The sequence below is a fragment of the Lagenorhynchus albirostris genome, chromosome X (assembly GCF_949774975.1).
Source record: "Lagenorhynchus albirostris chromosome X, mLagAlb1.1, whole genome shotgun sequence".
NCBI lineage: Eukaryota > Metazoa > Chordata > Mammalia > Artiodactyla > Delphinidae > Lagenorhynchus > Lagenorhynchus albirostris.
In genome coordinates this window covers 44,480,914-44,493,640 of record NC_083116.1, presented here as the reverse complement: position 1 = coordinate 44,493,640, position 12,727 = coordinate 44,480,914, and the positions used below count along the sequence as shown (strand labels likewise).

At 38.2% G+C, this 12,727-nt stretch overlaps 1 protein-coding gene across 1 annotated transcript in view; it reads right to left on the bottom strand.

The window, feature by feature from the left end:
* The window catches only part of NOX1 (NADPH oxidase 1), a 34,461-nt gene that overhangs the window by 9,089 nt on the left and 12,645 nt on the right, over window positions 1-12,727 (bottom strand). The window contains 3 exon segments of the mRNA XM_060137535.1: window positions 5,333-5,495; window positions 5,711-5,944; window positions 6,668-6,762. Of these exon segments, the coding sequence (XP_059993518.1) occupies window positions 5,333-5,495; window positions 5,711-5,944; window positions 6,668-6,762 (492 nt within the window).

Genomic DNA, 12,727 nt, shown 5'->3' with positions numbered 1-12,727 from the left:
AATCAAACTGTCAAAAATTAAATACAAAGAAAACATATTAAAAGCAGCAAGGGAAAAACAACAAATAACACACAAGGGAATCCCCATAAGGTTAACAGCTGATCTTTCAGCAGAAACTCTGCAAGCCAGAAGGGAGTGGCAGGACATATTGAAAGTGTTGAAGGAGAAAAACCTGCAATCAAGATTACTCTACCCAGCAAGGATCTCATTCAGATTTGATGGAGAAATTAAAACCTTTACAGACAAGCAAAAGCTGAGAGAGTTCAGCACCACCAAACCAGCTCTACAACAACTGCTAAAGGAACTTCTCTAGGCAAGAAACACAAAAGAAGGAAAAGACCTACAATAACAAACCCAAAACAATTAAGAAAATGGGAATGGGAACACACATATCGATAATTACCTTAAATGTAAATGGACTAAATGCTCCCACCAAAAGACACAGATTGGCTGAATGGATACAAAAACAAGACCCATATATTTGCTGTCTACAAGAGACCCACTTCAGACCTAGAGACACATACAGACTGAAAGTAAGGGGATGGAAAAAGGTATTTCATGCAAATGGAAACCAAAAGAAAGCTGGAGTAGCAATTCTCATATAAGTTATATATATATATATATGTAGTTTGCTTGAGTGCAGTGTTTTTTGTTTTCTGTACTGAATTCATTAGCATGGGTCGGTATAAAATTTAGCATAGGTCAATATGTAATTTGTAAACTAATAAGGTCTTAAAAGTGAGGAATTAAGTCTTTTAAATTTAATTATTTATTGTAAAGAGCAGAATAGCATACATAAACAGGTGCCTAAGGAAAACTTGTATTCTAATATGGAACTCTCATGAACACCTTTTTTTTTTTCTTCTAACGGTATGATAGTAGGCCATTTGATTATTTTTATGGCTTTAACTTTACAACAATGAAATATTCGTAAATTTTAAAAAGTATTTTTCTTTATTTGATGCGGGTGGGATACTGGAGAAATAAAAGGTCAAACACCTATTGAGGAATCCATACTTGTCTATATATTGTGTACTTTTATTTCAAGAACTGATTTAAAATTCCTAAAAGGATGCTATAATAAGTTATTATGCCATTTTACAGACTGAATTAAGTGAATTTCAGGGAGGTATGAAACTTGCCTAAGGCTATCCAGCTACCAAGCGGTAGAAGTGAGAATTAAATCCAGGTATACCTATCGCCAAAGTTTCTGCTCATCTCTTTACATCATCCACTTTTAATAGCCAATGCTTTCCTGCTTACAAATATGACTGAGGTTGCCAGACAGTCAACATTCCTTTTTAATCAGATAGAAAAATCACTGTTGACTCTCTAAAGACATATTCCTTTTCCATTAAGTGACTTTAGTTGTTCAAATGATACTTCCAGACAGTAGTAATCATACAGTTGGGGACTAAGAACAGAACTCAGGGATGTGTCTAGCAGTCAGTAAAGACCAACTGGGCTCACTGATGATATTTACGGTCATTTCCTCTAGACTAACATAATCTTATTAATAAGACCCTAATAATTCACAGTACTGCCCTTGCCTGATTGTTTGTTCTTCTCCCTCTATCACTCTCTCTTTCCCCATATTATTATTATTTTTGGCAATTTTTGGTGAATTAAATTCAGGGATTAGTACTCAGGAGTACTCATCACAAAAGCAGAGAATCTTAGCTCACACCAAAGGAAGAAAATAGAGAAAAAGTATAAATTATATGAATACACACACATACACACATGTGCCAACTATATGCTGCACTTCTCCAAAATCTATTCGGTATCTGCACATTTACTGTATATTAGCAGTAAGACCAGAAATGAGCGTAACGCTCTGTTTACAAGGCACAGAAAAGAGACCCAAATATGGAAATTACTAGCAATGAGAATGGGGAAGAAAGACTACAACAAGGAATGTAGATGATATTTTTGTTTCCTAGCTATGATGCCAAATATTGAACTTTCAACTTGAGACAAGGAGGCCATAAAAAGTTGTATTAGTTTCCTAGAGCTGCCATGACAAAGTACCAGAGACTGAGGAGGTTAAACAACAGAAATTTACTCACTCACAGGTCTAGAGGCTAGAAATCTGAGATAAGGTGTCAGCAGGATTGATTTCTTCTCAAGTATCCCTTCTTGGTTTGTAGATGCCATGTTTTCCTTTTGTCTTCACATGGTCTTCTCCCTGTGCATGTCTGTGTCCTAATATTTTCTTTTTATAAGGACACCAGTCATAGTGGATTAGAGCCCACCCATTTGACCTCATTTGACCTCAGTTACCTACTTAAGGGCCTTATCTCCAAATACAGTCATATTACCAGGTATTGGGGGTTAAGACTTCCACATATTAACTTGAGCAGGACACAATTCAGCTGATAATAGAAGATAAGAGTAATTTAAGCAAGTAAGTAACTGTTGTTTACAGTGAGTTGCTTAAGGATATGAATTTACTCAAGAAAAACAAGAAGAAATTACATAACACTGTACGTTATACAAAGATATTAAATTAATCATCATAACATCCTGTGAGATGGGCATTAAATTATACCAAGCAAGATGAAGCAACTTATCCGGAATTGTATAGTTGGTACTTTCCAGAATTTAAACCAGGTATTTTCCCAGTTCCACTCTACGTTTTATATTCATTTCATTAGTTGAAATGAATTTTGAGTCTTCATTTTGCTTAGTTTCTGAAGTTACATGGGGATAGAATGGAGTTGGATCTTTTCAGTGACATTCACACATGGGGAAGGAAATTGAGTCCAGAAGCTTCAGCAATGTTTCCATGGAGAACACTAACAACAGAACCAGAAACACCGTTATCCTTTTGGTTCAGTGATCTTTCCTGAAGCACTACAAGAATCAATCTTAAGAAGCCCAGTGCTTTCCAAACTTTCACCAATGGGCTCTGTAGGGTCCTCTAACAGTATCTAAGAGACTAACTAGTTTCACATCCCAAGCCACTTAAGACAAGGAGTTCTGATTGTTCTCTGTGAGGAAATCAAGTGACAATCATAGCTGGTGATTTAGGATAGTTTCTTCAGGGCCCAGGCAAAACCTAATACACAGTAATAATCATTGTTAACTGCATCTTTGACAAGGATTAATCAGGTATCAAAGAGGTCTATAAATTGGGAGAAATTATGATCAAAGAGAAACATAGACCACAGATATTTAATTAATGCTCAATTATTTATGAGTTTAACTTTGGTTAACCTAATTTTCCTTCTTCTAGACAATTTCCAATTCGTCTCCACAAAGAGACCAGAATAAGCACCTTCCAATACAAGATTTATTGTGTTGCTTTAATTTAAAGCATACAGTGACTTCTACATTCACTCCACCAAGTTTTGCCAGGAGAGAAAAGGAGACGTTATAGTTTGTCTTGAATTAGATATGCCACCATACTTGACTTAGCTCATCCTACTGGAAGCACTTTGAGGGCAGATTCTACAGTCTTGTCTTACATCCTCTACGGAATCAAGCCAAGGGAATCACACACAGTTACAGCTGGAAAAACATTTGTTCTGGGTTAATACTTTTAGCCTTTACCACCAAGACTTTATCACCAAGACCTACCTTTACAGTCTCTAAACAGGAGACCTTCTTGCCTTCCCTTTTCATATTGACTAGGAAGGTAAAGGGAAGAACTGAGAAGTACCCAAAGTCAGCTAGCAGCCAGCACAGATAAATCATCTGTGGAGATATTGTTTCTTTCAAAAGATATAAACATAAGAGGAAGTCCTAGTGTTTGAAGCAACTGTGCATAATAAAATTCCATGAAAACCTAGAAATCCAGATGCAGATCAGTAATATATTGGTTAAATAAGCTGTTATGTTCATGCAATGGACAAGTGTACATACATTAAGAAGAACGAGATACTCTTTTCTATGAGATTCTCTTTTCACTGAACTCATCAGTGCTGCAAACACAATGTTACATAATACTTTTTCTTTAACATTATATCAGGCATCCTCATCTTGTCCTGCATTTATTGCCAGTGTTACTAAAGTCTATCACTTACCTCTTTCTCTTTTAGACATATAATTTCTTCTTATTTTGGAAGCATTCATCAATCCCTATTTTACTCTTTCTTTTAAATTACAAATGAATATTGAATTTTATAAAATATCTTTTGGGGGATATTTCAAGTGATTGTATACTTTTGCTCTCCTTTGACCTTGTTATATGGTAAATTATATTTTGTTATTTTATATTATGCTATTTATTATATATTGTATTATGTTTACTAATGACATTTATTATATTATAATTACATTATTTTTAAGGTAGCATTTTGTTTTAGATAGACAAAACAACCAGTGGGATAGGAAGCATCTTAAAATTAGATGCGAGAGCATAAGGGAATTGAGATTAAAATAAAATTCACGTTTTGGATCAGCAGCAAAAATTATTCAACAAAAGTGGGAAAATATGGCTATCATAGAATTACTAAATTCTAGATACAGCAACTAGTTAAAAGTGAAAAAATAATGAAAGTGTAAAAGTATCAGAAACCTGGGAGACTTGAAATAAATTATTCATGAGGAATACCTTTCTAAGATACAAAGAAAAAAGGATACATTTAATTATATAAGAATTAAAATTTTCCTCATGGCAAAATGCACTACAAAGGTCAGAAAACAAGCAAAAGAAATTGGGAAATAAATTTAGAAATGGATATGCCTTCTTTACAACTTTTGAGAGAAGCACATGTTTCTTTTTCCTTTAACCTGTTATGTGGGTATTAATCTATAATGTAAGTGCATGGTTCCTTTCCTTTAACCTGTAATGTGAGATTTAATCTATATGGTAAGTGCATGGTTCCTTTCCTTTCATCTGTAATGTGAGCGTCAACATGGGGCACTGTTTCCAAGCACAGACTTTGGATGTTCCTGTACTGGTCCCGTCACTGACCATCCACAAAAACTTACAAATGTTGCTTTACTTTCCTGGGGGTTAGAGTCTTAGCTAAGAAATGGAAGCAAAATAGAACTTTCCCCCAGGGATGACAGAAGGTTTAAAGGAGTAAATATGTAAGTGACTTGGCACAGTGCCTAGTACAAGAGAGATCAAAATAAGTACTTACCAATTTTTTAAAGAGACACATGAAAGAAATAAAATGTGGTGATTTCAAAAAAAAAAAAATGAAGACCCAGTTCTTATGGTAAGTCTGTAGAAGAGGATGCCTTGGCAGGGAGAAGTGATCACTCACTCTCATAACTCCAGGGAGGGGTTACTCTCTTACCAGTTGTAAAGAGCTTAGCCCATGAAAGCAATGGACCTATCAGGCCCAGACCAGATGAAAAGTGGTATTCGGGAGCATACCGTTTGTGTTTTGAGGTTGTGATTTGCATTCCGGAATTTGTACCAGATGGATTTCAAGATGGAAGCAAAGGGGGTGACCCCAATTCCTGCTCCGACCAACACAGCCACTTCATACTGGAAGACATCCTCACTGACAGTGCCAAAGGGACCACCCACCTTGATCCTGGCAGAAGGCAAAAAGCAAAGGGCAAGTGAAGTCTCACCTCCACCCACAACCTCAAAAATCCTCCTAGAGGCAGAGCTGTTCCACAGCTGATTGCTACCTGTTTATTTTAATCATACTCCATTGTACCAGACTTAAGTTTCAATGCGGAATTGCTTTCTCTTTTCTGCTTGTCTGCTTTCTGGTCTGGGTCTCTGCTGCTCTTAAGGACCTACCTGGGAACTGGTGAATTCTGTTGTTCAAAAGCCCTTATGAGATTTTCTGTCCAGTCCCCCACTGCTCAGATATGAATGGAAAATAAGTCCTCCTCTGGAGCAGAGGTCAGGGTAAAGGGATGCCACTCCAGGTAAGAGACTGAGGGGCAATTAACAAAAATATACTGTCCCACTTCCATGCTGAAGCCATTTTTGTGCATCTGCAATTCCAAAACTTTGGATGGGTACATGACCCATCCTATGAATAAAGCACAGAGGCCAAAGGAGGCAAATTCAAATGGCGACAGGAGCAGGCAGATAAGGTAAATAAGTAAAGCTGGAGAGCTGGTGATGGCCGTAAATTGCGAACACAAGTCTTTTCTAAAGGGGCAGCAGTTACCAAGTCCAGACAATGGTCATACTACAGAGCCAAGACTCAGCATTGTCAGGTTGCCTGATTCTTCAAGAGAAACCAGAAATGCCACTTTAAACAACTGAAGCATGGTTGATTTACAATATTGTGTTAGTTTCAGGTGTACAGCATAGTGATTCAGTTATTATTTTCAGATTATATTCCATTATAGGTTATTGCAAGATATTGAATATAATTCCCTGTGCTGTAACTGGGTAGGTTGGAAAAGCAACAAGAAATGCCACTTTTTCAATGTGAAAGCCTCCATCCAGATTTCTAAATGTTAGCAACCAATTTGACTTTCTAAACAATCAGGGTGTGTGCCAAACAAAATATGTCTGTGGGCTAGATATGGCGCAGACTGCCTGTTTGCAGCTTCTGACATAGACCCAAGCTGATGATTTCTGCCAAACCTCTCTTTCCAGCTCTGTCCAGCTCTGGAGGAACTCAAATATATTGCCCTCAAATTCTTTTTTATTCCTGTCAAGGTGACAATGTGGCAATTTATTTCTATAATCAGGAAGAACACAACTCTTAGCAGAGCAAGAAGAAAGTGCATATTCTTTACCTTGGTAATCACAACCTTCTGCTGGGAGCGATAAAATCGGAGGATCCTTTCAAAGATGTAAATAATGACTGGTGTAAGGATCCACTTCCAAGACTGCACACAGAGACAATAAAAAGTGAGGTTACACATTAATCTCTTCTCTAGGATTTGTTTGTGTAGCAGTTCATTCCTTCATTCAATAAATATTTACTGAGTTCTCTGACATGTATCATTATTAAGCTGCTAATTTCACCAAAGTTTGAAGACGGAAATGGAAAGGAGTAATCCACAATGGTTTTGTTTGCTAATCTGTTACTCATAAAGCAGATCATTTCCTGAAATTTTACAGGTCTCACCAGGAAGCAAGAGAAAAGCACAGAAATAAAATACATGGTAATTATATATATTCTTAAATAATATTTAAAGTTTAATTTTAAGAATCTAAGACTATCTTCCAGGACAACTTGTCCAATCTGAAAAACCAACAGAGAAGGTAGATGTGAAACAGCAGCAGATGATTCAAAACAAAACAAAACAAAAAGGGAAAGTGTGTGGCTGACACTACTGGTAACAGTAATACATAAAACTTGGTATTTATCCATCACCTCTTTTTTCAGGTGCTCAAAACATCTAACATAGTAAAACACTTTTTATCTTGTCTACTTTTTTTAAAAGCAGTCTCTCTATCCCTGAGATCTTCTCAAAGGCAGCAGTTTGCTTCTATATGCACAGGAGCTACTAAAAATGTATTTCCTAGCAGTGCTAAGTCATGTTCTTTTTTGCCCAACTGCTCAATCACAATACATTGGAACTGTGTGGAATGAGGTTTCTTATGCTGTTTCAGGCAAGATACTTTCTTGGGTATCTCTGGGGAGGAAAGGGGCAGAGACAGGGACAGTAAATCAAAGAGTGGGTATAATACAATTTGATGCTACTTCTTATTTGGAAAAAATCCCCAGCTGAACTCAGAAGACATGAAAAAAATATATTTAAGAAGTGACTAGGACTTCCCTGGTGGTCCAGTGGTTTGGACTCCATGCTTCCAGTGCAGGGGGCACGGGTTTGATCCCTGGTCAGGGAAGTTCCGCATGCTGTGGGGTGTGGCCAAAAGTAAATTAAAAAAAAAAGTGGCTAATCACCAATGTGGGAAAAAAATGTTAGCTTTGAAAGTAATCAGAGAAAATGAATATTAAAACAAAATAGTATTTTAGCATCTCAAATTGGAAAGCAGTTTCAAACAATAATTCCCACCATTAAGTGGGATGCAGGGAAATAGACACATTCACATGTGCACCTGGGGGAAGTACAAATAAGTAGCATCTTCCCAGAGAGCAATTTGGCAAAACATCTCAACAGCCTTGAAAGCATTCCTTCTCTTTGACACAGGAATTTTACTTCTAGGAAATGGAGCATAAAATAATAATTAAGGTGTGCACAAAGTATATGAGTATAGTCATGACCCCTTATTTACTAAGAAAAAATGACAAAAATGGCATATCAGACTCCTCTGGTGGCACAGTGGCTAAGAATCCACCTACCAATGCAGGGGACACGGGTTCGAGCCCTGGTCTGGGACGATCCCACATGCCGTGGAACAATTAAGCCCGTGCGCCACAACTACTTAGCCTGCGCTCTAGAGCCCGCGAGCCACAACTACTGACCCCTTGTGCCACAACTACTGAAGCCCACGTGCCTAGAGCCCGTGCTCTGCAGCAAGAGAAGCCACAGCAGTGAGAAGCCCACGCACCGCAACGAAAAGTAGCTGCTGCTCGCCGCCACTAGAGAAAGCCCGCGTGCAGCAACAAAGACCCAATGCAGCCATGAATAAATAAATAAATTTATTAAAAAAGAAAAAAGTGGCATATCATACAGACTTTTTTTTGGCTAATACCAAACTGTCTTTTCTTAATTTTTATTTATTTTTTTGTATTGAGATATAATTGACATATAACATATTAGTTTCATGTGCACAACATAATGATTCAATATTTTTATATATTGCAAAATGATCACCACAATAATTCTAGTTAACCTTTCTCACCATGCATGGCTACAAAAAATTTTTTTTTCTTGTGATGAGAAATTTTAAGATCTACTTTCTTGGCACCTTTCAAATATGCAGTAGAGTATTATTAATTATAGTCACCATGCTGTACATTAGATCCTCAGGACATTTTATAACTGGAAGTTTGTACCTTTTCACTACCTTCACCCATTTCGCCTATACCCCAACCCCTGCTTCTGGTAACCACCAATCTGTTCTCTGTATCTATGAGCTTTTTTTTTTTTTAGAGTCCATATATAAGTGAGATCATACAGTATTTGTTTTTTTCTGTCTGACTTATTTCATTTAGCATAATACCCTCATGGTCATTAAAAATGATCATGTAGGAAAAAATGACAAAAATGGTATAACATATGGCATTTTTAAAACAAATTCTTCAGGGACTTCCATGGTGGTCCAGTGGTTAGGACTCCACACTCCCAATGCAGGGGGCATGGGTTCAGTCACTGGTCGGGATTGAAGATCCCTCATGCTGTGTGGTGCAGCAAAAAAAAAAAAAGTTTCAGTAGAATACTTGACAATATAGGAAAAGATCCATGATATAGACTAAAGGAAAAAAGTTATTACTTCTAGGTGATAAAATTCTGTGAAATTTTAATTTTCTTCTAAATATTTTTTTTTTTTTTTTTTTTTTTTTTTTTTTTTTGCGGAGCACAGGCTCAGCGGCCATGGCTCACGGGCCCAGCTGCTCCGAGGCATATGGGATCTTCCCAGACTGGGGCACGAACCGGTGTCCCCTGCATCCGCAGGCAGACTCTCAACCACTGCGCCACCAGGGAAGCCCTCTTCTAAATATTTTTCTGTGTTTTCCAAACTTTCTACAATAAGCATGTATTATTATTATTATTTTTTTTTTTTTTGCGGTACGCGGGCCTCTCACTGCCGTGGCCTCTCCCGTTGCGGAGCACAGGCTCCGGACGCGCAGGCTCAGCGGCCATGGCTCACGGGCCCAGCCGCTCCACGGCACATGGGATCCTCCCGGACCAGGGCACGAACCCGTGGCCCCTGCATCGGCAGGCAGACTCTCAACCACTGCGCCAGCAGGGAAGCCCCAGCATGTATTATTTTTATAATTTTTAAATGGGGAGAATGTGGAGAGAGTATTTTTGTTGTGTTTATGGAAGAAACAAACCAATACATTCAAACAGATGGCAAAACCGGTATTCTCTCCCTTGTGGTATTACATGACGATTCAAAGCAACCCCTGAGTTCTCAGTATACCTCCAAATAGGCCAACTATACCTTTATCTCAGGTAATAGATAGGAAAGGGATAGAAGCTGATGTGCAAGGTAAGACAGGGGATTAACTGCCTTAGCTAGTAAGGGACTAGTCAAGCATTATAACTTCTTGTCTTTAAGGACCTCTTACTGGTCAAATAATATAAAAGGTGTCTGGTCATAGCCTACAAGTTCCACTGACTTTAGAAATGAAATGTGCTATTAACATATATCAGGTATGTCCTTTTAAAATTATTTTTAAAATAGGTAATACACGTACATGTCACAAAATTCAAAAGTACAAAAGGGTATACAATAAAAAGTAAATCTCCCTTCCACTGCTCCCCCCAGCTCCCCAAGGCAGTCAATATTATTATTTTGTGAATCCTTTTGGAGAATATGCATTTAAATGATAATATTACATTAAGTATAAATGGTAGCAGAGCATACATACTGCCCTGACTTTTTTTCATTTAACATCTTAGAGACTGGTCCATATTCATATCTAGAAAGCTACCTTTTTATTTTCAATGGTTACAGAGTATGCCATTGTAGGAAAGTCCCGTAATTTAACTAGTCCCCTATTGATGGGCACTTATTTCCAATCTTTTGTTCTACCAAGCAATGCTACAATGAATAACCTAATACATGTAATTTAACACATTTGCAAGCATATTTTAGATGCTCACCAGCAATGCTTGAGAGCATTACCAACACAGCACATGAGCAAACTCTTTGATCTTTGCTAATCTGTTAGGTTTATTACTGTGATTACTCTGTTCATATCTTCTACATCTTTTTTTTTAATCAGGTTGTTAGGCTTTTTCTTATTGATTTCTATATTTGTATATTACGAAATTAATTCATGGTCTGTGAACTGTAAATACTTTTCCTACTCAGTAATTTGTTACCTGTCTTTATTTATGATGGATTTTTTTGCCATAAAAAAATATATATATGGATGGATAGATGGAGAGAGGGAGAGAGAGAATAAATAAATTTGAATAAAAATATGTATTTTCTTTCCTTTTCTGGCTTCGAGCTTTTTAAAAATATTATTTAGAATATTTTTACTAACACTCCAGTATTAGAAAAAAATCCCATGTGGTCTTAGGGTGCTTTTATGATTTCTTTCATTTTTTTCAACATTTAAATCCTTGATCCATGCATCCTTGACCATATTTTACTGTAAAGTGTGGAATAAAGAGACAGCTTTTTTTCCTAGATGTCTATCCTATTATTGTAAAGAAAAGTATTGAATAATGTATCTTTTTTCCCAACTGATTTGAAATGTCAACTTTAGGGGATTTTCTTTCTTTCTTTCTTTTTTTAAAAATTAATTTTTGGCTGTGTTGGGTCTTCATTGCTGTGCGTGGGCTTTCTCTAGTTGCAGCAAGTGGGGGCTACTCTTAGTTGTGGTGCGCGGGCTTTTCATTGTGGTAGCTTTTCTTGTTGCAGAATACAGGCTCTAGGCACGCAGGCATCAGTAGTTGTGGCACGTGGGCTCAGTAGTTGTGGTGCATGGGCTTAATTGCTCTGCGGCATGTGGGATCTTCCCGGACCAAGGCTTGAACCCATGTCCCCTGCATTGGCAGGCGGATTCTTAACCATTGCACCACCAAGGAAGTCACAGGGGATTTTCAAAAAACATTTTTCTCTTTCTACATGAGGACAGAGCTATTGCTCTTAATTCTGCATATGATTTAAAGACTTTAATCATCCTCAGAGCACTTTAAGACACCACAAATCAACCTTTCCCTTCCATTTCTTCCTCAATCTAACATATTTTATGAACAAGCAAAGGTAAAGCGTAATATCCATGGTACTTATCTTGAGTCACACCGTAAGTTCCCTGGAATCCAGTTTATTGATCATCCACTATCTAACAATAAATTCCAGGCATGTTCTTACAATACCAAAGAAAGTCAACTTCAAGAATGGTTTAAAAAATAAATTGAGGGGGCTTCCCGTGTGGCCTCTGCCAATGACATATGACAAAATAGGGCACTAAGCTCCCCGAGCCTCAGGTTCCCCATCCAGGAGTTGAGGAGCAAACCTTCCTTCAGACGCTTCTTGTTGGTATTTTATGAAATCACAAGGCAGCGGGCTGTGGCCAAGATGGTGAAGTAGGAAAACCCTGAGCTTGCCTCCTCCCACATGCACACAAACATTACAAATATTTACAGAGCAACTATCTATGAGAATGACCTAAAGACCAGCAGAAAAGATTTTCCACAGCTAAAAATATAAAGAAATAACCAAAACGAGATGGCTAGGAGGGGTGGAGTTGTGTTATAGTCAAGACCCATACCCCCAGGTGGGTGACCCACAAACGGGAGGATGATTACAATTGCAGAGGTTCTCCTGAAGGAGGGAGGGGTCTGAGGCCCACATTGGGCTCCCCAGCCTGGGGTTTTGCACAAGTCCCTGAAATTTTGACTTTGAAAGCCACTGGGGCTTACTTTTGGGAGGCCCAGAGGGCTGTGAGAAATAGAGTCTCCACTCTTAAAGGGTGTATACAAAATCTCACATGCTCTAGGACCCAGGGCAGAAACAGTCGTTTGAAAGGAGCCCGGGTCAGACCACCTGCTGATCTTGGAGAGCCTCCTGGAGAGGCAGGAGGTCATTGGAGCCCAACCTCTGGGATATAGATACTGGTGGCAACCATTTGGGGGAGCTCGTTCTACCACTAGAACACTGGTGTTGGCAGGTGCCATTTTGGAGTCCTCCCTCTAGCCTATTAGTGCTGGGAGCTTACCCACCCACCAGAGAGCTGGCATTGGAGCTCCCCCAGCT